This window comes from Populus euphratica, unplaced genomic scaffold (genome assembly GCF_000495115.2).
Source record: "Populus euphratica unplaced genomic scaffold, PopEup_1.0 scaffold5.1, whole genome shotgun sequence".
NCBI lineage: Eukaryota > Viridiplantae > Streptophyta > Magnoliopsida > Malpighiales > Salicaceae > Populus > Populus euphratica.
Window position 1 is genome coordinate 4,958,897 of NW_011499848.1, and position 26,087 is coordinate 4,984,983.

General features: G+C 35.8%; 5 protein-coding genes across 8 annotated transcripts; all 5 read left to right on the top strand.

The window, feature by feature from the left end:
- Positions 1 to 529: 529 nt before the first annotated feature.
- LOC105118257 (isocitrate dehydrogenase [NADP]) lies at positions 530 to 4,296 on the top strand. 2 transcript variants are annotated; one of them, XM_011016163.1, is made up of 16 exons: positions 530 to 778; positions 1,052 to 1,095; positions 1,205 to 1,314; positions 1,504 to 1,541; positions 1,641 to 1,718; positions 1,817 to 1,870; positions 1,969 to 2,070; positions 2,220 to 2,311; positions 2,419 to 2,522; positions 2,642 to 2,710; positions 2,789 to 2,904; positions 3,057 to 3,091; positions 3,190 to 3,332; positions 3,461 to 3,583; positions 3,676 to 3,825; positions 4,008 to 4,296. In XM_011016163.1, the coding sequence occupies exons 1-15, from the start codon at positions 694 to 696 to the stop codon at positions 3,767 to 3,769; spliced, it is 1,287 nt and encodes a 428-aa protein (XP_011014465.1). In that variant the 5' UTR covers positions 530 to 693; the 3' UTR covers positions 3,770 to 3,825; positions 4,008 to 4,296. The 2 variants fall into 2 exon arrangements, with proteins under 2 accessions (XP_011014465.1, XP_011014473.1); XM_011016171.1 differs by lacking the exon at positions 530 to 778 and adding an exon at positions 786 to 971.
- A 1,052-nt stretch (positions 4,297 to 5,348) lies between these two features.
- Positions 5,349 to 8,819, top strand: LOC105118269 (Acid phosphatase/vanadium-dependent haloperoxidase-related protein). Of its 2 annotated transcripts, XM_011016184.1 has the most exons (5): positions 5,349 to 5,765; positions 5,866 to 6,000; positions 6,103 to 6,140; positions 6,252 to 6,318; positions 8,287 to 8,819. In XM_011016184.1, the coding sequence occupies exons 1-5, from the start codon at positions 5,589 to 5,591 to the stop codon at positions 8,674 to 8,676; spliced, it is 807 nt and encodes a 268-aa protein (XP_011014486.1). In that variant the 5' UTR covers positions 5,349 to 5,588; the 3' UTR covers positions 8,677 to 8,819. The 2 variants fall into 2 exon arrangements, with proteins under 2 accessions (XP_011014486.1, XP_011014492.1); XM_011016190.1 differs by lacking the exons at positions 6,103 to 6,140; positions 6,252 to 6,318.
- A 97-nt stretch (positions 8,820 to 8,916) lies between these two features.
- LOC105118286 (seed maturation protein) lies at positions 8,917 to 9,748 on the top strand. The gene has a single exon (XM_011016201.1). It carries the CDS (start codon positions 9,399 to 9,401, stop codon positions 9,636 to 9,638), a length of 240 nt encoding a protein of 79 aa, XP_011014503.1. The 5' UTR covers positions 8,917 to 9,398; the 3' UTR covers positions 9,639 to 9,748.
- A 1,677-nt stretch (positions 9,749 to 11,425) lies between these two features.
- Positions 11,426 to 18,135, top strand: HUA1 (floral homeotic protein (HUA1)). The gene is given in 12 exon segments (XM_011016213.1): positions 11,426 to 11,810; positions 12,961 to 13,208; positions 14,629 to 14,688; positions 14,790 to 14,864; positions 14,949 to 15,011; positions 15,115 to 15,330; positions 15,437 to 15,474; positions 15,563 to 15,609; positions 15,720 to 15,844; positions 16,502 to 16,555; positions 16,667 to 16,804; positions 17,500 to 18,135. Coding segments are annotated over 12 exon segments (1,593 nt in total). The 5' UTR covers positions 11,426 to 11,440; the 3' UTR covers positions 17,659 to 18,135.
- A 462-nt stretch (positions 18,136 to 18,597) lies between these two features.
- On the top strand, positions 18,598 to 24,676 carry ABCD2 (ABC transporter family protein). Of its 2 annotated transcripts, none has more exons than XM_011016225.1 (11): positions 18,598 to 18,718; positions 18,788 to 19,072; positions 19,142 to 19,370; positions 19,467 to 19,534; positions 19,891 to 20,217; positions 20,313 to 20,477; positions 21,197 to 21,425; positions 21,972 to 22,213; positions 22,308 to 22,632; positions 23,606 to 23,877; positions 24,317 to 24,676. In XM_011016225.1, the coding sequence occupies exons 2-11, from the start codon at positions 18,821 to 18,823 to the stop codon at positions 24,500 to 24,502; spliced, it is 2,295 nt and encodes a 764-aa protein (XP_011014527.1). In that variant the 5' UTR covers positions 18,598 to 18,718; positions 18,788 to 18,820; the 3' UTR covers positions 24,503 to 24,676. The 2 variants fall into 2 exon arrangements, with proteins under 2 accessions (XP_011014527.1, XP_011014536.1); XM_011016234.1 differs by having other exon boundaries at positions 18,598 to 18,715; positions 18,785 to 19,072.
- The last annotated feature ends 1,411 nt before the right edge of the window (positions 24,677 to 26,087 follow it).

A 26,087-nucleotide genomic window follows, 5' to 3' on the forward strand; every position in this document is an offset into this window, starting at 1 on the left:
AAATAAAAAAATAATTCTCTAAATGAAAAACAAGATATAAATAAAAAACATATCTCAAAGATAATTTTTTAAATGAAAAACAAGATATAAATAAAAAACATATGTCAATAATAAACACAAATTTGATTAGATTTAAAATGTGTTTGAAAGTGTTGTTTTGATTATTTTTTCTCCATGCTGAATTACAATAATGAATAATAAACACAAATTTAATTAGATTTAAAATATGTTTGAAAGTGTTGTTTTGATTATTTTTTAAATTGTTTTTTATTTAGAAAAGTATGTTAATAATATTTTTTTTATTTTTTAAAAACTATTTTTAAGATTAACATATTAAAATATTTTTAAAATATTAAAAATATATTAATTTAAAAAAAAATTATAATTTTTTAGAAATACTTTTTAAACCCATTGCTAAACATGTTATTTTTATTTTGCACCCTCATGACCTACCCTCGATGCGATGCTCCTAGTCATGCACTTCAAAACAAAAGCAGGTTTGGTGCAATAGAGAGGACCAGTGGAGCACCTAAAATCTGGCAGCTTTTTAGCCATTACACATTAGTGGCCACGGCACCGATATAAAAACACAAACTCACTCAGACAAAGACACGCTCCACTCAACGATCATTTTGCCTCGTTTTTTCTCACGTCTCTTAATTTCCTACGAGTAGTTGTAGCTGTAGCTGTTTTATGATTGCAGTGATCACGCAGAGACAGCAAGTGAAAATGGCATTCGATAAAATTAAGGTCACCAATCCCATCGTTGAAATGGACGGTATGTTCCCTCCAATTTTCTTCCTCTTCTTCTTCTTTACATTCTTTGCGTGCGATGATGCTGTAACTTCCAAACTGAGTGGCTCAATTTCAAAACCCAGTAGTTTTTTTTCTGGGTTTTGATTACGATTTTCTTCCCTCACTCACTTTGGATCACTTTGTCCCTTGACGGACCTTGATGTTAAATTGGGAAGGTCAGCTTATAAATTTTGGAGCCTTGCTTTTGGGATTATAAATACATGCTTGTTATGATCTCTTTTTCTTATCTACACAGGAGATGAAATGACTAGAGTTATCTGGAAATCAATCAAGGACAAGGTTTTTTTCTCGTCCTCTGAGTGCTTTTTGTTGTTTTGGGAACAAACCCATGGTGCCTTATTAAATGATTCTTCTTCTTGTTTTTGCAACTTGGTTTTATGTTTTACAGCTTATTTTGCCATTTTTGGATTTGGATATCAAGTATTTTGACCTTGGCCTGCCTAATCGGGATGCTACAGACGATAGAATTACCGTTGAAAGTGCTGAGGCGACTCTTAAGTATGCGATATTTCTTTGGTTCTTTTGTTTTTCTGAGTTCCTCTTCAACAATACCATGCTTTGCTTACTACCATCACCATTCGTCATGGTGATGTTATTATTATTTTTTTTTTCATACCTACTAGCTAAATCGACTCAGAATTATGCTAAAGACGGAAACTTTTTCTATTTTTTCCCTATTCGTTGTAGATATAATGTGGCTATTAAGTGTGCAACAATAACTCCAGGTATATTGAGCTCTTTTGAGGATCGTGGACAGGCTTGTACGTGGTTTTTTTTTGTTGATCATTGCTGAACTTAAGGTAGTTTGCTTTGTTGTCTGATAGATGAAGGCCGTGTTAAGGAGTTTAACTTGAAAAATATGTGGAAGAGTCCAAATGGGACAATTCGCAACATTTTAAATGGTGAATGAACTTGCCTTATTTATGTTTTACTGCCTCTTTAATCTCCTGTATTTACTATGGAGCTTAACTTTTTTTATTTTATTTTGGCTATACTACAGGTACGGTTTTTAGAGAACCAATTATCTGCAAAAACATTCCAAGGCTTGTTTCAGGTCTGCAATGACTTTTTGATTTTCTGTTTGATTTGGGATCCTTTTTCTATTGATTGAAAACAACACTGCAACACAAGCTTTTTTTTTTTTCCTTTCAGGTTGGACCAAGCCAATCTGCATAGGAAGGCATGCCTTTGGTGACCAGTACAGAGCAACTGATACAGTTATCCAAGGACCTGGCAAACTGAAGCTAGTATTTGGTAAATTTCCTGTTTCCAACAGTTGGCTCTAAAATTCACTACTTTTGGGTTCTTGCTAATTGCATGTTATTTTCACTTTTGTGGGAGACTTGCAAAACTGCTGCAAGTTTACATATCTCATCATGTCAAGGTTATTGCAATTTACGCAGTACCTGATGGAAACAATGAAAAGACAGAGTTTGAGGTTTTCAAATTCAAAGGAGCTGGAGGTGTAGCTCTGTCCATGTATAACACGGATGAGGTTCTGATTCTTTTTTTCTTCATTTCTTTCTTTTCTTTTGTTTTTCCTTTCTTCCTTTTCCTTTAGAAGTCATTAACTATTATTGTTCCATTTGATTTGGAAAACAGTCCATCCAGGCCTTTGCTGAAGCTTCAATGAATACTGCTTACTTGAAAAAGTGGCCACTTTATCTTAGCACAAAAAATACCATTCTTAAAAAATATGATGGAAGGTAATATGTTGGGATGGATGATTTAGGTCATGGATCTTGAACTTGCTTCTTTTATGAGAAATTACATGGTTGGCATTCATCTTCTTTATTGACATTTTCCTAATTTGACTTTTCTGAAGATTCAAGGACATATTCCAGGAAGTTTATGAAACTAAGTGGAAATCCAAGTTTGAGGCTGCAGGAATTTGGTGAGAATTTTTGTGCAGATGTTGGTTAGTTTGGCCAATTTGAGGAACCTGTTATTTACTTGCATTGTTGAATTGTAGGTATGAACATCGTCTCATTGATGATATGGTTGCTTATGCTCTCAAAAGTGAAGGTGGTTATGTATGGGCATGTAAAAATTATGATGGAGATGTGCAGAGTGATTTCTTAGCCCAAGGTTCGGATCACATTTGCTGATTACCCTAGCAACAGTACCTATCTATCTTCTTTTGTTGCCATTGTGGTTAGCGAATTGTTCTGGAGGGTTGACACTGAGGAATTCATTGCTTTGTTGAATCTTTTTAAACAATTTTTTTTTTATCGGTACAGGATTCGGATCTCTTGGGTTGATGACTTCAGTATTGGTATATCTGTGGTGTTCGTTTTTATCTTCGTTTAAATTTATTTAATTGTTTTCCTCTCCTTTGAATTTTTTTATATAAAAATCTCAATTGGATTCTAGGTGTGCCCGGATGGAAAGACAATTGAAGCAGAAGCAGCCCATGGCACGGTTACTCGCCATTACCGTGTTCATCAGAAAGGAGGTGAAACCAGCACCAACAGCATAGCATCGATTTTTGCTTGGTCAAGAGGTCTTGCACACAGGTAATTTAATAATGCTTAATCAGATGACACAACGTCTATGCTGACTATATTGTTTCAATTTCCAAGAATGGGATTATCTACAGCCCTTGAAACCTTGGATGATAACTTGACCATGATCATATTATCAGGGCAAAGTTGGATGGCAATGTCAAACTATTGGATTTTACTACAAAACTAGAAGCATCCTGCATTGGAGCTGTCCAGTCAGGGAAGATGACCAAGGATCTTGCACTTCTTATTCATGGTCCCAGGTAAGGAACAAAATAAAAAAAAGGTGATTTCATTTTAAAGTTTCGCTATTGCTCTTGAGCTTTCACTAGTCTAAAAGCCTGTACCCATGCAGAGTTAGTAGGTCTCAATTTCTGAATACAGAGGAGTTCATTGATGCTGTAGCTGAGGAGCTTAGGGCAAGATTGTCAGTCAAAGCAAAGCTGTAAAATTATGGCTTCTAACTTGGCAATAATATTTACCCAGAAGTTGGGTTCAACCAGCGGTATATTTTTCTTGGTTTTTTAGTGCCCCAACCTATTTCCTCATCCGTTATCTATGTTTTGAGTTTCTGTTTCATTGCTGCATAAGGGAATGAGATAAAATTAAGAAGTCTAATCCTTTTTGGGAGGTTGAGATTGAAGTTGGCTAGCAAGTTTTGACATTTCTGGTTGATTGTTCTTGCAGGCCTGGACAGGGACTACCAAAGACTGGGCAGCCTGGGGGGAGATTGAATGGGATTCTTATTTAACTCGAAATGCGTTTGAAGTGAATCAGCATGATATCTCATGAGAATTGATGATTGATTGCTCTCTTGGACACTGCTACTGTTACTCCTATGAACTGAATTCTTAAATTTCATTTCCTTTGTGGCCAAGAAAAAGCAAGAAAGACAGGCAACTCTTCTTGCCTTGGATTGTGCGATAATTTTTCCAGGCAATTACTTCCGATAAATTATATATGCTTTGACGTTTCATCTAGTGTTCAAGCATGGCGTCAAAAAATACTGTCTCGGGCAAATGAGTCGTTAGAAATTTCAAGTTACTGAACTTCGTATTGAACTGGGCACTAAGAATTCAAGTTTCATATTTCCTGCGGAGAAACTACAGAAAATTAAATAAAAAAAAACTGTTACTTATTTTCTGCACTAAGAATTCAAGTTTCATAGTTTACTTTACATCCATTTTTATTGGTGGCTCATATCCACTTGGCCATCTCTAGCATAAACTCTTAGCCAACACGCAAATAATTCTAGAACAGAGAAAGTATTGACCATGACATAATAAGCTGTATGGTTTATATTTGTTTTTAAAAATATTTTTTATTTAAGTTTCTAGTTGTTTTTAAAAATATTTTTTATTTAAAAATATATATTTTTTGTTATTTAAAAATTTATTTTTAATATTAATATATCAAAATAATTAAAAAATATTAAATAAAATCTTTTAAATTTTAATGAGAAATAGATTAAAACTCAATGTCAAACACCTTGCCACGGTGACGGACTTACTGTTTATATAATTCAGTAAAATTTTGAGACTTCTTAAAACTAATGCATCTCAATTCTCCTATTTAAGTAGTGTTCATTTTTTTTTCTTTCTAAAATTATTTTTAAAAAACTTTCTATAAAAAAATATTAAGTTAATATTTTTTTAATTTTTTTTAGATATTTAATCTATTAATAAAAATAAAAAATTTTTTTGGATATTTAATCTATTAATAAAAATAAAAAATTATTTTAATATATTTTTTATTATAAAACCTTTTTATAAAAGTACCCATAACTGCATTAATAACCAAACGTCTTAAAATTAAAAGCTCATTTATATTATGATAATTTTTGTATTAAAAAGTGTTTTTATAAAAATATATTAAAATAATTTTTTTATTTTTTAAAATTTATTTTAATACTAATACATTGAAATGATTTAAAAATATATAATTTAATTTTTTTAAAAAAAAAAACACTTTGACCTCGCAGGTATCTAAAAATAAATGTACTTTTTATTAAATATACAATAGACTTTATCTAGGGTGGCCCGGACCCCTCGTCCTCACCCTCACCCTCACCCTCACCTGTAACTACCACTACTCTACCAAGAGGAGGACTATTTTTCCAATTCTCCTCTACACAGCCTTATTTAAATGAGGGGCCATTAACAATTGGGTAAAATACTAACCAATATCAAAGTGGAGAGTGGAAATCCAATTGGGTGGATCAGCTTGATACTGTGCAGTTACCGGTCGGAAAGAGTGAGAGAGGGAATAATGGCGTTGCAGTGTTGGAGCTCCGCTTCTAACCTGACATATCCAAATCTAAGCACTCTCTTTTCGGATTCCAAACCTTACAATTTTCCTCGTTTTAGAAAACCCAGAAGGCCAGCCAAACTCACTTGCTTCCTCAAACTTGGTGTCGAGGATATTGCGGAAATAGCTCACAACAAGGTACTTTCTTTTGCTTAAAAGTTTCTTGCTTTTTTTTTTTTTGTCTTTTCTTTGGCTTATTTGATGATGTTTTCTTTAATTTGTAATAAATACAATATAGGTAGTGATAGCAGCTGTTGTATCAGCGGCCATTGGTCAACTCTCAAAGCCATACACTTGTGTACTTTTATATGGCAAAGATTTTGATTTCAAGACTGCTTTTCAAGCTGGTGGATTTCCTTCTACTCATTCCTCTGTATGTTCTTTGTTTTTTCTTACTTTTCCAATACTTAGTTCTGCTTGTTTTGGGGGGTTATGTTTTCCTTATTTTGCTACTCTTTTTTTTTGTCATTTATAGTCAGTGGTAGCTGCTGCCACATCTCTTGCCCTTGAAAGGTGATTAATCAAATCCCTTTTACTGCCATTGCATTTTTATGTTTCTAATTTCTTTTAATTTTGTGAATTGATGCACGCCAAGTAGTAAAAATTTCAATTATTTGACTACAGGGGCTTCTCCGATTCGATATTTGGCCTCGCTGTGGTATATGCCTTCCTTGTCATGTATGATGCACAGGTGTTCAGTTGCTCTTCTTTCTTTTTTCAATTAATTTTTTATTAAAGGCACTCAAATCTTGAGCTATAAGCTAAGATCCTTGACCTCATGAATAAATAAATGGTGTTATGAACAATGTTATTCTTTATCATATATTCTAATGTGTAAAATAAGGATCAGCACTAAGGTTCTTGTTGTTTATAATGGTAGTCACTTTTGAGAAACGATATTCATGTGGTGTGAATAGAGTATAGGTTACACGAGTCTCGAATGCTAGCCATACATTTTTTTACAGTATCGTTTGGCATACAAATCACATCATGGAACATATCTACAACAATAATGTAATCAAATTTTGATTGAGGGTTTCTTGGAGAGCATACGAGGTAATCCCCTGTAGAAGTCATGGGTTGTTGCAAAATTAACCTTGTGTCAAAAAATATTTTTTACCCTATAGACTGGGATTGAATTTTCTCAAGCACTCTGACGTCAAGCGTCCATTTTATTCTGGTGGAGATGGTATGCTCGATAGCTTAGAAGAAATTAGGTGGTGACCAGAGCAGTTGATTTTTGGATGCTATGTTCTGGATGTTAATTGAACTTATTCTTTTTAATTCACCATGAGCACACCTTTTAGAAACTTCCAAACTAGGGAAGCAGCTGTGACAATGTTTTGCAGAAAATTTACTTGTTTAAGCTTATATATGTTAACTGAAGTCAAGGTGGGGCTTATTTTAACCGAAAGATGGATTGGTTCCTTTGGGCTTTGATTTTTGTAGGATTCCTCTGGATCTAGTATGCTTTCAAGAATATTGGTAGTTTCTCAATGGATGTCTACAGTGGTGGAATGAGACCTTTCTCATATGCTAACAAGCCTACTCTATCTGACCAATTATTGATTGCAGTTAGCTTCTTCTCACTAGTCTAGCATAAAAACTCGTTAGGAAATTTTGGTCGAGGGTATCTCTGACTAAACACAAGCTATCAATTAGGACCTCGTTCATCCATGAACCAATTGAGTATAGACTCGAGGGGAAGAAAACATTTGCTATGTTTGGATTCGTGATTTGGGATTATAACTTTGCTGAGTACATTTTACTGTTAAACAAATGTTTTCTCATGCTGTGGATTCGGCTTCAAGCTCTAACTGAAGTGGGGAAGGGGAGCACCGGATGTGATGATCAGTTGAGATTAAACTCAGAAATCGTGTTCTAATGGTAAGAAAACATTCACTTGGATTGCCTGGTGTGGATTGTGGTTTTTTGCCTATAGACGTTCTCACTCTAGATGGGGTTGACATGGATATCATAGGGACAGATCTTGCTGCTGGAATTCTTTTCACTTTCCAGTCTTTGATTTTGGTTGAGCTTGGGCTGAAACTTAGCTTTAAGAGTGCCTTTGTTTTGTGCATCTTCCATGAATTGTTTGTGAGGAAAAAAGCAAGTGAAAATGGGGTGACTCTCCTGCTACACAGCCGTTGTGAGGCTAATTTTTTTTATGTGGTCATTTTTGTAAGGAATCATTTCATATTTGGATCTTTTTTATGTATGAATCATATATATTTAGAACAACATCACCTGTAACCTTCTGCAAAATCATTTGAATTACTGTTGATTGGTAACATTTATTTGTTCTATTTCCTAATTCTAACATGCAAAATAAGCATTTGCCTTTCCTTTTTGAGTTCTTTTTTGCAAAAACTTTAGACCAATTGCATTCTTTGCTCCACCTTCAGTGTGGATTTTATATCACCGTCCAAGTGGGAGGAAGGGTGATGAGATTTTTGTTCTCTGCATTTTTTGTTCTGTCAGAAAAAGAGTTACTTATCGGTACTGCTCAAAATTATACCCAGTTCTTGGAGGACCTACTTCATTTGTTCCTCCGTGATTTGTTTTCTTTTCTTATATTAGGATCTTCATTTGATTAATAGAATAATAATGTGGTTGGATTCAGAGCTTGATCTGAAAATAGATGCTTTTACTTTTGCAGGGGGTGAGAAGAGAAGTTGGAAATCATGCGAAAGCACTAAACAAAATGCTACCCAATACCGAAGTCAACTCGAAGGTTTGCAGTAGAGATGATCTGATTGATTCTCAGGAAGTACCCGAGGAAAACCTTGGTGCTCTTTTATCCAAAGAGGAAAGGCCTTCTTTGCCAAATTCCACAAACTCTCCTTTATTACTTGAAACAGAGAACAAAACAAGACAAACTAGTCAGAGATTGGCATTTTCGAGCTTAACAGCTGCTGAAGAGGCAACAGAGAAGATCCCCTGTAGTTCAGCTCCTTTGAAAGAATCAATTGGCCACACAGAGGTTGAAGTTATAGCCGGTGCTTTGTTAGGTTTCTTTGTGAGCGTCGCAGTCTATACTATTTTGTGATACCAACTTCGTTTTTTATTTTTCAATTCATTGCTGCATTCAGACATATTGTTAGAAAATCATCTATATTTACTAAGATCATAGTTAGATAAGATTGAGACTGGATTCAAATTCTTGTCTCAACACCTACTAATTCTGTGCAAGCTTGTGTTTGTTCCTAGCTATTCTTAAGATTGAAATACCGTTGCATCCCCATGATTCATTCAGCTATAAGTAACCCCAAAAGGAGAGAGTGAGCTTTAACGAAAAAATTGCATATACGATCCTTAAATTAGCAGGTTAAAGTGAGAGGGCCGAAGTCAGAATGTATGCCAAACTCAATTATCAATGCCTTTCAGAAACATCATTTGTGGCAAGCCGAAGACCCTGATGATTCGCTGCTCTTGCTCCTCCCCCCCTGAGGAGTTTGATCCTAACGTCAACAGTAAGGCTGGTGGTGTGGTGCCAAGTAGTGATATTGCATGTGCCACACGTTGCAGAACAGAGTGCCATATTTGACGGGGATTGGTAGCATGTATGCCATGTGGCTTCGCTTGCTATTGACGTGTTTTTATTTTGTTGGACCTCAAGTTTGTCAAAATCCCCTAGATTACTGTGTTTATGAAGACAAAAGGTCATGCCATCTTTAGTGCATATATAAGGTCTTCTTGACGCTGCTATACCTGTATTGAAACCACTTGAAAACTCGGAAAGAAGAGCGAAAGAGAGGAAGGCAATAGGAAATGTCAGGGGCACAGGGAGCACAGCCGCCGGGCAGTACAACAGCAACAACATACGAGTCAGTGTCAGGGGGGGAGAACATGACCAGAGTTAAGGTGGACTCAAAGGAGGATCAGGGCGCGATCCGGATCGACAAACTTCAGGAGAAGGTTCCTGACGCCGCTGGCGAAGGAGGCCCTGTCTTTGGCGCTGGCAAGGATGAAAATAAGAAAGACTTGGGAGTTACCGGCACTGGCGAGTAGCCAGCCTAGCTTGGTTTCCCTACAAGTTGCTGCATCATTTGTTAAAATTGAACTTGTATTGAGTTTATCAATTCTTTAAAATAAGAAATTATTCTCTATCAATTATCTCACAACTTGATTGATTTTTTATTTTATCTTCTATGAAAAAAGGGAGCTTATTTCTAGAATACAAGCTGTTAAGTAAAAACCTGATATTTATCATATATTTCAAGGTAGTAAAATGTAATTAACTAAAGACTATAAGACGTCAAAATTAAATAAATCTGTTTTTTTTTTTTCCTTTTAAGAATGTCTTCTTTTTAATAAAAAACATAATTAGTTGAGTTAACTACATTGGAGCTCTTGCCTTATATATATATATATGTTTTTTTAATGTTAAACTTTACATCTCGCGTTGAATAAAATTAAAAAATAAATAAAAAATGTGACGTGATCATTTAGATGATTGTTATTGTATTTTATTTCATAACTAAAAGGCTTTTATTATGTTAAAATTAAAAAATTTCTATTAAGTTAAAAACTATCCTTGTATTATTTTTTGTTTAAAATTATAAAATTGATATGATTACATGACTGCTATTGTATTTTAGATTTTTATCAAACATATGGTACATGTATTCGAGAGCTACACTAGGCCAGAGAATTAACTTGAGATTGCAAATTGATAAACCCTTAAAACATCACCCTCGAGCATGCAAGACCAAGTAAAATCATAAAGTCTTGCACTCTTGCTAATCTAGAGGTGTTCCATCACCATTTGCCAAGACTATGGCCGCCAATATCTTGGCTTCCATGACTCGTGACAGTGGATTCCACACAGCCTAAAAACTTGCGGTTTTAATCATAGGAGAGCAAATTGAGAGGGAATGGAAACATTAGCGATGAAAAAAATCCTGAATAATGCTCTAACAGGGGTCGCTAGTGCTACATTTATAATTAGAAATGGGAATGGAAGTGTTGCTGATTCCGCACCATTTTCTAAAGGTCGGGCTACTGCCTCTGATGTACAGGTTGTATTACCTTTCTTGCAGTAAATGAAGATGATAATTTATGCATCTTTTCAACTTCTTTCTTCTCTAAATCCCCTTGTACCCAATCAACCAATTATATGGTAAAAAAATATAAAAATTTATTTACTATTAAATATTGAAAAATAAAATCTAATAAAAATTTTATATTAAAATATATAATTAAAAAACCTAAAAAATATGTGTTAAATTGAACCTCTAGTGAGCTACAAGCACTAGCCAACTAAGCTATGAAAATATTATTAAAAGACTAAAAAAATATATTAACTTGTTCGCAACATATTTAAACCAGCCAAGTTTTATTTATTTATTTTTTATAATTATAATTATTGTTCTATATAAGGGCCAAATTGAGTTTCTAATATTATTTTATTCTTTTATTAAATGTTGAGAAATTAAAAAAGTTGAGTTTTAAATACACTAACTTGTTCTTTCTGTTTAAATTGAACAGTGTTAAGTTTTCTTTATATCATATTAACAGACTAAACTGATCAAAGTAAAAGGCAGCGGACATGATTATATCTTTGTATGTTTTTGGTTTAGGGGTGTGGGGATTTGTTTTTAAAGGTATAATTTTTTAAAAGTTTATATTTTTAAAAAATAAAAAATGCATGTTTTATATGTATCTCACTAAAAAAATTAACCACGTCTGGAAACCAGATACCCCTGGTTAGAAAACGTGGCAATTTAATGACCGCTCAAAAAACTCCAGTACGCGGCTAAGATCCACCGGAAAAATATTATAAAAAATCAAAACCATCAGAAAACAAACAAATGGAAAAAAGAAAATTGAGCGTCCCATCGGGATTTCGATAAACGGCCAACCAGCTCTACGGCTACGGTGCCACAGCGACAACGACATCGGCTTCCTGTTCCCTAACTGACTCGTGTCTCACCGACTCAGTCTTTACCTGATACTCAGGCACTGGGTCAGACCCTCAATCTTCGGATTCTTCGAAGTACTCGGTGAGTTCCTCCATGTATCTTAAACAGAGCGATACCGCACTCAGATACTCGGTCGACAGAGGCATTGCTTCTGCTGCTGCAACTTCTCCACATTTGTCGTCTTGGACGCCGCCGTATGGTGTTGATGTTCCTCCCGCCGTTGAATCGCTTGTTCCTGGCCTTAAACGCACTCCTGAAGGTTAGTTTTAGGGTTAGGGCTTCGTCTCCTCCCTTTCTCTTTCATTTTCTTTTATTGCCTTTATGTCCTGTTAGCTTAGTATAATCGGTTTTTTTTCTTGTTTCCTCTCATTTGCCACAAGAATATAATTTAAACTCAAGTGTCCTCTTTCTATCCTCTTCTGAGTGCTGTATGGATTTGATGCTTTATTAGGATTTTATTATATGCATATGGTATCGAATTTTTTGCCTCTGCAAAGCTAATGATGCGAACTTCTCTGATACCTAATTGTTAAGCTCCAGGAAAAATGTGCAGAAATGTTATGTTTACATTTTATTTTTTTATGCATCTGTGTGGTTTGTGTTATTTAAAATCTAACTTATGTTGTGTTTTGGTGTTATAAATGGAAAACAAGTATGGCGCGAGCTTAATAAATCTACTTTGTGTAATGGCTGTGAAAATCTTTAGGGGTGCATTTATGGTGATCTAGTTAAATTTTAATTACTAACTACTATACCAAAAAAATCTATGGAATTCGTTTAATGTGAGGCATTTATTTTATGACAAACACGATTCAGGAAGTTGCTTGAAACTTCAGTCCATGTATGACCATATGGCGCTAATCCAATCTGCTTTACTGCTTTTTGAAAAGCAGGCTTCTGCTATGCTATTCTGCTTATCCTAATATGACCAAGCCATCAAGGGCCATTCACGCATACACTGTCATGCGTGATTTGGCTTGAAATGTGCCTTTTTCTACTGTACATAACACGATGAGGTTAAGTTGTGTTATAAATGAGAGGAGATTAGTTTCATTTGATCTGCTGTTTATAAATTTTGGCAGATGCTTCACATTATCCAATACATGTGAAGTCATGTCAATAGCTTTACCTGTATATATAAAACTGTTACTGTAATTGCTGAACAAGTTATTTTATCACCTTGTAATTGATTTGACGTGCAAATCTTAGATGTGTACAAAAATACTGTAAAATAGAAGCTTTACAATATTTTATCTTCATTTTGTTTGTTATGAAAGTGTTATAGTATCTGATCTTTGTTTTAGTTTTTTTAAAGTGTGTTCTTAGTCCCAAAATTAAAGTTTTAAGCATACTTATATAGTAACTATATCTTCCTTTTTCTTTTGTGTATGCTTGTACTACTATTATAGTGCTCTATCATCCGACTCTTTTGGGTGCCCATAGCACAATTGGGCAAAGTGAAGATTGGTATTCTACCAATTCTTTAGCCAAGCGTGTTAGATTCGAGACTACAAGTCATTTTCCTATATATCCACAGAGACCAGGGGAGAAGGATTGTGCCCACTATATGCTCACCCGAACCTGTAAATTTGGAGATACCTGCAAGTTTGACCATCCTGTTTGGGTTCCTGAGGGTGGAATCCCAGATTGGAAAGAGGTGACCATTTATTGCTATCTTAATGTATATAATATGGTTATCTAATACGGTTTATTTATATAAATATCTTTATGCAACACTCTGTATACTAAATATATAATTTGATGGGTATGAGCATAAAGGCTTGGTCATTGTCTAAATTTATAAGGTGATTAAATTACTTATTTGTTACTTGAACTTGTGAACATATTTTCTATAAAACTATTCTAGCTCTTACTTTTAGTTTGTTCTACATTGTATAAAAATTCTAATTTTTATAATAGTTTTATTCTTGTCATATGCTTATGTTGTATATAATTGATATACTTGCCCCTTAATTGTTTTTAATGAATATGATATGATATTATCCCTTTAAATTGTACTATTCTTTTTTTGTACCTATGAGGGACTCCATTTTCAGTCTGTGGGACATCAGTTATATTTTCTTTAGACTACCTCTATTTACAATATTTTCTCTGTGAATATTCCCTATTTAAATGTTTGTAATTTGGTATACTGTTTATAGACTTCTCTACTCTATTAATAAATTCTTCTATTGTTCTAGAAAGGGTTCGTAGTACTATTTTTCATCTGAACCACATTATTTTCTTTTTGAGGTTTTCTAGTTTTTATCAAGGGTATTCCTGAACCACAGAACGCTTATTGGAAGATTGACTTTTGGAGCCATTGTTATCCGCGCGAATTGGATATTTGTATATGAGACTTTGACTTTGAGACTATGAAGCTTATCTTAGAAACTTATAGTTACTTTATAATTACTTCTGTATCTGTGGTTCGTTTACAAGTGAGCAACTAAACAGTCTAGTTACGTAGAATGGTTATAATACATGTTTCACCGTAGCATGCTTACATTTCCCTATCTTAATCTTTTCATTTGTGCATTTTGCATGGCCAAAAACCTCTGTCCATGTTCAGCATGGTACTTGGATTTGTGTTTGCAAATCTTTGGTTTTGAGTGTTGATTTCTTCTGACATACTACTGACATCTATTGAAGCTTTTTTTGCTTCATGATTGCTAAATTCTCGGTCTTGTTTGCTAGGAGATCTAATTAGAACAGATGTTGCTTGTGTACCATGTGGAATATAGTTTGCATTGTTGAGGCAGGCAATATGGAAAGAATGCCAATTAGAAACATAAACCCTTGTTTACGGAGATTGACACTGATATTTTCATGAATGTATGTAGAAAGAAGCAGTGTATGGAGATTGACACTGATATTTTCATGAATGTATGTAGAAAGAAGCAGTGTATATTGGTATATGGCATCTGCATCTACTGCGCTTGTTCAAGCAAGCGTTGTTTCTCATGTTTTACTATTTTGATGCCTATTTATTTGCTCTCCTTTTTATCAACTTGAAAATTATTGTTACATATAAGTTATGAATGGTATCATTGTGCTTTTTTTTCTTTATTGTTTAGGTTCCCCTCGTTGCTACAAGCGAAACTTTTCCTGAGAGACCAGGGGAACCTGATTGTCCTGTAAGTTTTATCACTGACAGTCTCTTTTCTTGCAATTGTCACTAAATTAATTTTAGCACTTGATATGTTTTCGAATCTTGTGTGGTTAATTATCATTGCAGTACTTTCTGAAAACTCAAAGGTGCAAGTATGGTTTGAACTGCAAGTTTAATCATCCCAAAGAAAAGTTGTCATTGGTATGTGCTATTATCATAAAATTCTACAAATCCTTTATTTGGATAACTCCCAGTTTATAATTAGATGCCTTACTATGGTTCCAGGGTGATTCAGAGAACTCCAGTGTTTCTGCTTTGCCAGAGAGGCCTTCTGAGCCCCAATGTGCAGTAAGAAGCCATTCACTTTTTTTTTTTCCTGGGAGCATTACTGTCTAAATCTGTCTTATTAGTTTGGTTATCTGTCATCCTGAATATTATGTTTCTTGTGCAGTTCTACATGAAGACTGGAAAATGCAAATTCGGTGCAAGCTGCAAATTCCATCATCCAAAAGATATCCAGATACCCTTGTCAGGACTAGGGAATGATAATGGAGTGCAAACTGACTCTGTGGTTAAGAATGAGGGAATCACTGGAGATGTCAATGTGATCAACTCTCCTGTTACCCCAGCCCTACATCACAACTCCAAAGGACTTCCAATAAGACTGGTAATGCTGTTTTAATTCTTGGTGAAGGGTTAGTTGATGTGATTAATGAGGCATGTAGCGTTCCTTTTTGTTTCGACCATTAATCGGCATTGTGTGACTTTGGTAGGGTGAAGTGGATTGTCCCTTCTACCTGAAAACTGGCAGGTAAGCACGCACCTATTTATGCATAACTTATGTAATAGTTTGGTAGGTAATGGTCAAACATTTTACTTAATTTTTCTTTTCCATTCAGTTGTAAGTATGGTGCCACTTGCCGCTATAATCATCCTGAGAGGACTGGTATGCAAACACGTGTTTTTAATTTAAAATTGGAATGCCTGATTTAAGTATTTGAGGCCTTATCTTCTGCACTTGAGCTTTGTAATCTCATTTCTGCTATTCTTTTGCAGCGATCAATCCACCTGCAGCTGCAATAGGCCATCCAATTGTAGCTCCTTCTTTGGCAAATCTGAACTTTGGTGTTTTCAATCCTGCTGCCTCTATATATCAAACTATTGACCCCAGATTGTCTATGGTAAATAAAAAACCATTTGCATATTCACTTCACAAAGTCACTTCTGTTTCATTGAAAGATCAATTTAAGACAATTGCTTTGTGAGAATGTCGGTGCATGTGGCTAAGGGCCTGTTTGGAAAGGTGATTTGGGTTGAGTTTATTAATTATGATTGCAGTTTAAAGAGTGCCCTCTATCATATCTCATGGTGGTTTAATGAGAAATGAAGCCTTATGTGTGGAAAAAGGTGTTTGAACTTCAAAGATAGCTGTGTTTAGGTTGAATTCATCAAAGAAGCTTTCTTTTTGTGCTTATCATTCGCCGTTCAATTTGATTCTAAAAAAAAAATTGTTCTTTTCACCTGACTTTAGCTTTGCAGTTGATATATTTGATTTTGTTTAAATTCTTAACCTTCTATATGATTTATTTTTTACTTACTCATTGGTTATGAACTATTATTGTTGGATTAGATTTTAACATTATTTTTTTGCATCATTGTTCATGTAAAAGTTTATTTATGGACTCGATACACAATAGGTTTCCCTGGTTTGTGGAGATAACTTTAACTTATACTGCTCTCACTGTTTCTGCTGAGAGATCTCTTGGCATTCTAGTGGTTACAGCAAGTATGGTCATTTTGGTTCAGTACTGATGCCTGTTATTTGTTTGCTACTGCAGCTGGGAGTGGGACCGACCTTCTACCCTCAACGACCTGGACAGGCAGAATGTGATGTGAGCATCTATCTTAGCTTGTCCTTCAATTTTTGTTGGAGCAGCTTGTTTCTTGGTTCAATGAATCCTTGATATGTAGGCACATTCAATGTGTTATGTTTTCATTTTCAGTTCTACATGAAGACTGGTGAGTGTAAGTTTGGGGAGAGATGTAAATTTCATCACCCTATTGATCGTTCTGCACCAACAGAAAAGCAAATTCAACAGCAGACTGTGAAGCTCACTCTTGCAGGATTGCCTAGAAGAGAGGTATGGATTGCTGCTAGAAATTAAGCATGGCAATATTTACGTTGTTTGCACTGAAAGGAGTCATCTATTTCTGTGAGAAGCAGTGTGTTGTTTTCCTTTCTTGTGTTATGATGCATATCCTTCAAATTTAAAAACTGTTTGCTCGTTTTGAGGTGCTTGTTATGATAGACTAACATGTGAAGCACATTGAAATGGTTTTAAGCATTCTCCTCTTTTTGGTTGAAGATGTTACATGTCGTGTATTATGGCTTGTGAGAGCAAGTTGCATAAATTGATTTGAAGAGATGTGGCTCTGATTCCACATTTTTCTGGCCACTAACAGCATGGTCTGTTTTACAAATTTCACTTCATTCGGAAATGAGAAATTTCCTCATCCTTGGTTTAACTCAATATCTTAGCATTGGACTTGCTTTAGTGTTTAGATTGCTTCATTGCATATTTACTCCATCAGCAGTTAGCAGTTCTGTGCATGAATGCTGGCACTTCAAGGTTCTCTTTGTCCTAAACCACACTGAACACAATTCTTAATATTATTCCTCTCGTAATCAAAAAACCTTGAAACGGGCCCCATTTGACTCTGCCACCTTTTAGTCAATTATTCAGGCGGAGGGCTGATGGGTTACCACTCGACTAGGCAAGATGTTTCTTGTGATGTACATGTGCAGTGGTATTTATCTTGGTGTAACCTTTGACAGGGTGCGGTTCACTGTCCATACTATATGAAGACTGGTGCATGCAAGTATGGTGCAACATGCAAATTTGACCACCCGCCTCCTGGAGAGGTCATGGCCGTTTCCACATCTCTTGATGCAGCAGTCCTAGGAGCTGAGGCTGGAACTTCCCAAGCACAGTAGAAGGGGGGTTCCGGCCATGGATTAAAGGGAAGAAGATCCTTTCGCCAGCCTTTGTTCTCTGTACCAAACTGAGCAGAATATGATGAAAAAAAGTTAAATGTAATGTAAGTGTTCACTAATGAACTAGAGAAGCTTTGTTGGTGTATTTCAATTGTATTGCAAGTCTTCACAAGTTTGAGTGGTTAGGCGATCATAATTTTTAAGTTCATGCTGCTATTATTTGGAGTTTGTTCATCGGCAATATTTAGTTAGGCCTCGCTTTTTTTTTTTTTTTGAATTGGATGAAAGAAATTGGGTAGAAATCACTGGACCTTTGGGTTTGTGGATGCGTTTTGGCGGATCCTCGGACTGTCCGGATACAGGTGGGTTTCTTTTTTCCTGGTCTCCTTGGACTCAACCCGACCTGTATAAATATGATATTTGTTAATTTTATATATTCCTTGTGGAAAACCTTTGGTTCTTCCCAGTGAAGGTTGAGATGAATGTGAATGAAAGAACTGCATGATTCTCCCTTTCCTGACTTATCTGACCCGAGGAATTCTGATCCAGGTTTTTCTCTTGTTATTACTCCCATCTTATGGACATAAAATTCTCACGAACTTGCAAATAAAATAACTTGTCCTGGTTTGCGATTCAAATTATAAAGTGGAAAGAAAATTTATCTTGAATGCAAATCAATTTGACCGAAAAATAAATAATTTAATCTAATTTGCGAGGGAATTAGCTGTCTCCGAGTTTATCTCTGGTGCATTAAAAAAGTTGACTGGAGATGGGACTGCCCGGGTTTGAGGGAAAGGCAGGAGTGGAGGGGTAAATATTTTATCGGAAAAGAAATAAAGAAAAAAGAAAGTCGTATCGGTGAGATGTTAGATGTAGAAGAAAGAAGCAACGTGGCATGACAGTGATCACCAAAATTGAGCTTCCTTCGTAGATAATTCAAAATAACAATTTAATTTAACTTGTTCATAGAAGCGTGGTGGAGGCACCGAGCGCTCGCAAACACACCATGCATTCCAGAAAACAGAGAGCCGTAGAGGCATAGTATAGGTAAGCAGAAGTCACAGTTTCGTGCTTGGCAAAAACTTCCAAAGAGAGATAGCCATAACAGAAACAGAAACAGAAACTTGTCTGCAAAACCATAACAGAAATCCCCTGAAAAAAGATGACGGCGACGATACTAGTAGACACAAAACCGTTCACACCCTTTATCACTCCCAAGAAACCATATTACAACACTGCTAATAACTTCCATCTCGTTCAATTTAGTATACAAAATCATAATTATTCTTCCACGATGCCTCCTCTCAAAAGGAGAGTAAAAGGCTACTACTCTTCTTCAAAAAAATGGAATTTGAAAGACAGCTTCAGATCTGCCGCTGCTTCTTCTGCTACTGAGTCGCCGCAACTAGATAAGGTAGCCGATAATTTCAACTATTATTGTATGCTTATTGAATTTAATGCTTTCTGTATTCTAACTGTGCAGGGGAGTGATAATAATAATGGTGATGGTGATGGTGATGGACAAAGAAAGGTGCCTGGGCTTGGCACGCTATATAGAAGATTCTGGAAAGTGGCTGCACCTTATTGGTTCTCAGAGGACAAGGAGCCAGCTAGATTGCAATTGGCTGCTGTTTTTGCTCTCACTTTGGGTACCACTGGTATTAGTGTCGGTTTCAATTTCCTTGGTCGCGATTTCTACAATGCGCTTGCCAGTAAGTGTAAAAAAGTACTAGAGCATTCGATTTTTTTTTCGTGTGATTATTAATGCTAATGAGAGTCTAATTTGATTAATTAATTATGGATGGCAGATAAGGATCAGGAACAGTTTACGAAGCAGTTATTGTACTACCTTGGAGCCTTCGCTGGAGGAATTCCGGTGAGCTCTCAAAATATAACATTTTAGGTAATAGAACTTTTGCTGGTCTTTCTTTTTCTTGATTTTGTCATTAAGTATTGCAAATAACACCAAAACATTGTTGATAATGGGCTTTTTATTGCTGTACTGTAACTTATAATATTCGAAGGAAAATAAATGGTGACAGAAGGTTTTGTCTTAGCGATAGAGAGTATTAATATTTGGACCGGAAAAGGAAAATAAACATAAAAATTACACTGAACGCATGTTATAGTTATGCAGTGACATGTAGAATCTCTTAATCTTACTTTTTTCTTCTACTTCACCTTTGGTATTTATGTATTTTAGTTAATTTTTTGTTACACCCTTGTTTGCAGTTCTTTGTATTGAGAGATTATGCAAGAGAGATACTTGCTTTGAGATGGAGGTCTTGGATGACTAAATTTTACATGGAGCGTTATCTGAAAAATCAGACGTTTTACAAAATTCAATCCCAATCTATTATTGATAATCCGGATCAGCGCATTGTTGATGATCTAAGTTCATTCACGGGGACAGCCCTTTCCTTTTCGTTGACACTTTTCAATGCTGCTGTAGACTTGATATCGTTTAGTAACATCTTGTACGGCATCTATCCACCACTGTTTGTTGTTCTCCTTGCATATTCTATTGGCGGAACAGCTATTAGTGTTTTTCTTGGAAGGGTAATTTTCTTGTCTTTCATAACATCATAATTTATGTGATACAGGAAAAAGAGAAGGCAAATTGAACCAAAAGTTTTTTTTATTTTCATTTTCAGGAATTAGTGACTCTAAATTTCTTGCAAGAGAAAAAAGAAGCAGATTTTCGTTATGGACTTGTACGTGTTCGTGAAAATGCTGAATCAATTGCTTTCTTTGGGGGTGAAGAAAATGAAATTCAACTTCTGCTGCAGCGGTTCAAAAGTGCTTTTGAAAATTTAACGGTAAGGATATATTCTGATTGTCAGTTCTTTACATATTTCTCATAATTCTACTCTCATGTGGTCAAATGACCTGGAACCAAATAATGGTTGCTCTTGAAGCAGCTGCTTTTATTCAATCCTTTGAGCAGCGCTGTCCCATGAAATTCAATGATACCCAAGGAACTGAAGTTGAGTTTGAATCATCTTTGCTTATAGACTGAAATGATAGCATGGAGAAAAAAGTATGTAATTGGCTAGTCTCAAGTGATGATTTTCCAATTTAATAGGACAAATGGTGTGCTGATGAACTTTAAATTCCCAAGTCTTGAAATGGAGATCTTAAAAGAATAAAATATATCAATTTTGCCACAGGCTCAGTTTTAAGCTTTTGAAGACTGCAATTTTTTGTCATCCACATACACCCTGTTCTAAAGGTTGACTTGTATTGTTAATACATTGAGATGTATCAGGCTGACTAGGGTAATGCTATCAACCTTTGAAGCGCTGTGGCTATGATCAATGACCTTGTTATAATCATTTTGAAATATTTTTGTTCTCAATTTTTCCCTACTAAACCCGGAAAAAATTGTGCAGTGCGTTATTTGACAGCTTTCTTTTGTGAGATGCAACAAATCATACTGTCAGATTATTTGTTTTGGCTATTCGCCATGCAAGTTTGTCTCAGCATAAAATTTAATAATATGTCCTAATATCTGACAATTTTTTGGTTTAATTTTCAGAGGCTGTTGATATCTTCTAGAAATCTAGAGTTCTTCACAAGTGGCTACCGGTACCTAATCCAGATTCTTCCTGCTGCTGTTGTTGCTCCTATGTATTTCTCTGGAAAAATTGAGTTTGGTGTCATTAATCAGTCTGTATCTGCTTTTAATCATATCCTTGGAGATTTTTCCCTTATCGTGTACCAATTTCAAGCCATCAGTGCCTTTTCAGCTGTCATTGACCGGTTAGGTACTTTCTCTGTCTTTTCCTTTGAACCTGACCATTGATAGTACCTGTGATTCTATAAAATTCTCATGTGTGCCAGATATCCATTTACCATTTTCAACCCACTATTCATTGGTTCTATTCTGTTGAGGACGTATGAACATCTTATATAACACGTGTTTCTGTACGTGTGTTTGTGCTGATGGGGTTTTAATACCCTGATGAAGTGAAAGAAATTATGTTGCTTTATCAGTATCCTTTTTGTCTTCAATTTTTTTCTCTCTTGCAGCTACGTTTTTAATTAACAAAAAGTATAGCATTGTAATTGTCATATAGATATTGATTTGTCCCATCTCTTACTGTGTCATTGTTTCTTGTTTCTGTATAAAGTTGTCTTTCTGGCTGTCAATGATCTCCTTTCCCAACTTCATAAATTTATTTGTGGTTTCATAATGTGCTTCCATCTAATGATTTGTCATGCTTTGCATAACGAAACTGGATAAGCAGATCCTTGATGGTTTAGATTTTTTACTGAGGAATTTGTTTGAATTTGACACCTACCATATGCAGGTGAATTTGATGATGTTCTGGATAGCAGCAGCTCTAAATGTATTTCCAGCTCCGTGGAAGAGATTTCTCTTACATACTGTGATGAGCGAAGTTCACTTTTATTGGAGTCTAATGGTTCCATACCAATGGGCGGGTGCCAAAAAGTATTGGATTTAGAGAATTTGACTCTGCAAACACCAACGAGTAAAGCTATACTGATCAGGGACTTGTCATTGGTTATTAACAAGAAAGATCATTTACTTGTACGTGAATCAATTTGTATCTTCATTTAGTTGAATTTAACCGGTAAGCCTGTAATGAGCAAATAAATTTTATGCTGTCTGGATGTATTGGCAGGTAACAGGACCTAGTGGGAGTGGTAAAACGTCCTTGTTGAGAGCTCTGGCTGGTCTTTGGAATACTGGACGAGGGCAAATCACTTTCTATGTTGATGAGGGAAATGATCCTCAGGCACCCACTTCTTCAGAAGTACCTGCTCTTAAAGTAAGTACTGCAGATTACATGGCTGAGGAACTTGAAGGACTCATTAACAGAAATGACAGAGGCATATTCTTCCTTCCTCAAAGACCATATATGGTTTTGGGAACACTTCGTCAGCAATTGCTTTATCCTACATGGGCTGATGATGTAATTCCTACATCAGATGGTGGTAATCCAGCTGGTATGTTTTTTCTACAATTTTTCCTTTCCGCATCCACTTAATTATTATTCTCTGGACTGGGGTTCCATGACCAATGTTTTTGGGAAACCATGTTGAATATTTTTATGAATGTTGAGTGTAGGAGGCAATCTTGTAACTTCCAGGATGCACTTCAATTTTGTGACTTGTGTCTTAGCTTTGCCACACTCCAATAGTCAGATGTATTGTTGCCTGTCACGACTCATGACTAGGAAAGTTGCCAGTGATCCTTTTCTCTGGATGAACGAAAAATTGTACTCTTTTAGAGCTGATTTAATCTATTGGAATAATTATCAACATCCGTTATTTTCCTTGAAATGCTCAATGGAGCAAAGTTTACTTCCATTTATTGGCATGAAGTATTAAAGCAAGAGTATTTGAGAGTGCTTTATGGGTCTTAGAACCAGTTGAATCAATGCTGCCTAAAAAGGTCACAATTTAGTTTTAGGTTGAAAGTGATGAACAAACTTCAACCTTTTCTGGATTGGGAGAGTGGTTGGTTGAAGGTTCTTAACCAATTCCAAGACTCTTTTGTATGCTTTAGGGGAAGGGAAGTTGGGAGCAGATTTTGGAGCATCTCTGGGAAGATCCAGCATCGTTTTAGAAATTGTCGGCTCTGATGTGGTCATTTGTCATGTAAAACGTTCCAACCTGATGATGCAAGTTTTGATATTTATATGAAATTCCAAGACGTTATTTCCTTGAGAAAATAGGATGGAGAAAAACAATTCCTAACTACTTTAGGATTGAAATTTAATTGAGTTGGTTTGGGTTTTGTTAAATTTAATCATTAATGTTAAAACTCCCAGTGATTTTGAGTAGTTAGTTCTTGCCACTTGTCAGCATTCTTTGCCTGTAGTTTCTTGTGCATTTGCATCCTGAGGATTATTGATATTGCGAAATCAGTAACTAAAAAAGACTGTAAGGAATTAGAGCTAATAGATTCATTTAACAGGCTCATTGCCTTTCTTGATGCGGAATTCAAGCTCTGGAACCAGTGGTGTAAAGCGTAGTAAGCCCACTACAGATGATTTAATACAGGTTCTAGAAGATGTCCGGCTTGGCTACATATTATCACGTTTTGGTAGTCTGGATTCAACACATGAGTGGTCCAGTGTCCTGTCCCTTGGCGAGCAGCAGCGCCTTGCGTTTGCACGTCTGTTGCTTTCAAAACCAAAAGTGGTTCTATTGGATGAGTCTACTAGTGCTTTGGATGAAGCCAATGAGGTATTTTTGAATATAGATTCATCTTGATCTCTCTATTCATGCTTTTTGTAACCAATGTGCCAAAACTGAAACTGCCATACACTCTATTCAAGTAACAAAACACTCCTCTGGGCACGAAAATGCTCTGGGTGCCTCCAAATTAAAGCATTCTACTCGTCTAACAGCATACAGTAACTACTCCACTGGCTAGGCACATGGAAATGATTAGAAGAAACAAGCATACAAGATGTGAATGGCATTTGATTCTAGTTTGTATCGAGCATTATTGTCCAATCTTGAGATCCAGAGCGCACTTGGTTCTCATTGATGGCTGTATTTTGCATTTGCTAGAAGCAATGATCATCAAAGATGATTTTCCGTTATTCAGGCATATTGTTCGATCAATACTGGAATTGCTTGTGTCGAGTTCTAATTTTATGGTTGTGGTGTACTTTTGCAGGGACACCTGTACAGGCAGATTGAAGCAGCAGGTATGACATATATTAGCGTTGGCCATAGGCGTACTCTCTATGACCACCATAACAGGAACTTACATATAACCACGGTGGATCCCAGCAGCAACGAGCGAAATTGGCATGTTGAACCCATCAATCGTGATTCCTTGTATAACATTTTGAATCGTTAGGCGGTGCTAAGTGTTGTAGCCGTCATGGAATCAAATGCGATGGTTTAGCTGCATGTTTTCGTGAAGTTACCTTTTTTTCTTCAAATAGGAGAGGATAGAGATAGAAACACTATACGCATCTTGTTGCGCATTACTAATCCACAGATCATGATTACCTGAAATATATTGTTCCACTAAATCTCCATCTTTGTTTGCTTGTGTAGCATATAGAAGCATTGGCCCACGATTTTAAGTGTTTCTTGAAATGAACTGATGCCATTGCTTTAATACAGCAAATTGCGAAGCTTGTAAATCAATAGTTCATCAGCAAAAGCACTCATCAATTCCCACTGCATTAGGTGTCGGCAGAGGTGTTTAGAAATCTTGATTGTTAAAGACGGCAATGCTTGAGAAAGTGGCTGTTTTATTTTAGATTAATGTAGGTATTTGAATAGGTTGTATATATTTTAATTAATTTTATGGGCTTTAAAGTTAATAACTATATAATTTTTTAATTGTTTTGTTTTAAAATTTATAAAACTTAAACTAATAATTTTTAAAAGAATAAATTTTAGAATTTGATTAGTTAAGTTTTATTTCTCATAGATAAAAGTAGTTATGGCTACTTTTGTAAACACGAGAAGAGTTCCATTTGGAAGTTCACTTTCGAGGAACTATCCCATGTTGTGATTCATGTTAATTATTATAAATAACGTCTCCTCGTTTTAAACGATGAGGATCAGTAATCTGTTCCATGTATGGGTATCAGAAGTCCAAGATTTAGCCGAAGGCTATCATTTCATGCAAGTGGGTTGTGATAAGATTTTGCTGTTCCTCCACTGAATTTTCTGGGTGAGGACAAAACCCGATGCTTGCCGAGTTGTTCCGTAGTCTGTTATTTTTCATGCGTGCGTGCTAGTTGCCGAGAATTGTGGCGTGGAGGTTTGGAACCATCCCAGATTTGTTTCAAGAATCAACTGGCAAGGAAGCCGCCAGACCGCCCTGATAAAGCTACTGCGTTCGATCATGTTCGGCTATGATGAAGGTAGTTGACAATTAAGTTGATACGATAATTTAAAATCTGTGCAGTCTCAATTAAAGTCGATAAGGATTGGTTGTTTTAAGCTCAGTGACAGAACACATCATCTGCGCACTCTAAACAGCTAGGTTCCAAAGTCTCGTGGTGTTGTCGACTTTCTTTTCCCTTCCGAATAGTCAAGATGAGAGATTTTTTTGAGCTATAGTTGCAGATTTTCCAAGATAGAAGCAAGGCAACGCGGATGGGTCTTAAAAACAGAATCAGTCTCACTTCTCGCGAGGTGACGTTTGATTCTATATATATAATGATGATGTCCAGGCCAGGATGGGTAATCCTTCGAGAAAAATAATAACCGCGAAAATTGTCCTCCAACATGTAAAACGATTATACAACTAACCTGGACCAATTACGATTTAAAGAAACTTCGAGGGAAGACAGGCCAAGGAAAAGGAGCACGTTGCAGCCATGTTCTTCCCCATGTAGTCCAGTTATCATTAGTTTTGTTAGAAGTTTGATTTCCTTGTAATAAAGATACTCATCAAAAGCAAGAAAACTCACTAACTACCC

Excerpts from the sequence above, each read along its gene's own strand:
- LOC105118269 (XM_011016184.1), top strand. The coding sequence starts at position 5,589 with ATGGCGTTGCAGTGTTGGAGCTCCGCTTCTAACCTGACATATCCAAAT. Across the intron at positions 5,766-5,865 it reads CGGAAATAGCTCACAACAAG|GTAGTGATAGCAGCTGTTGT; the intron begins GTACTTTCTTTT and ends AATACAATATAG. Across the intron at positions 6,141-6,251 it reads ACATCTCTTGCCCTTGAAAG|GGGCTTCTCCGATTCGATAT; the intron begins GTGATTAATCAA and ends ATTTGACTACAG.
- LOC105118257 (XM_011016163.1), top strand. The coding sequence starts at position 694 with ATGATTGCAGTGATCACGCAGAGACAGCAAGTGAAAATGGCATTCGAT. Across the intron at positions 1,096-1,204 it reads GGAAATCAATCAAGGACAAG|CTTATTTTGCCATTTTTGGA; the intron begins GTTTTTTTCTCG and ends TATGTTTTACAG. Across the intron at positions 2,312-2,418 it reads CCATGTATAACACGGATGAG|TCCATCCAGGCCTTTGCTGA; the intron begins GTTCTGATTCTT and ends TTTGGAAAACAG.
- LOC105118286 (XM_011016201.1), top strand. The coding sequence starts at position 9,399 with ATGTCAGGGGCACAGGGAGCACAGCCGCCGGGCAGTACAACAGCAACA.
- ABCD2 (XM_011016225.1), top strand. The coding sequence starts at position 18,821 with ATGACGGCGACGATACTAGTAGACACAAAACCGTTCACACCCTTTATC. Across the intron at positions 19,535-19,890 it reads CCTTCGCTGGAGGAATTCCG|TTCTTTGTATTGAGAGATTA; the intron begins GTGAGCTCTCAA and ends CCTTGTTTGCAG. Across the intron at positions 22,214-22,307 it reads ACAAGAAAGATCATTTACTT|GTAACAGGACCTAGTGGGAG; the intron begins GTACGTGAATCA and ends ATGTATTGGCAG.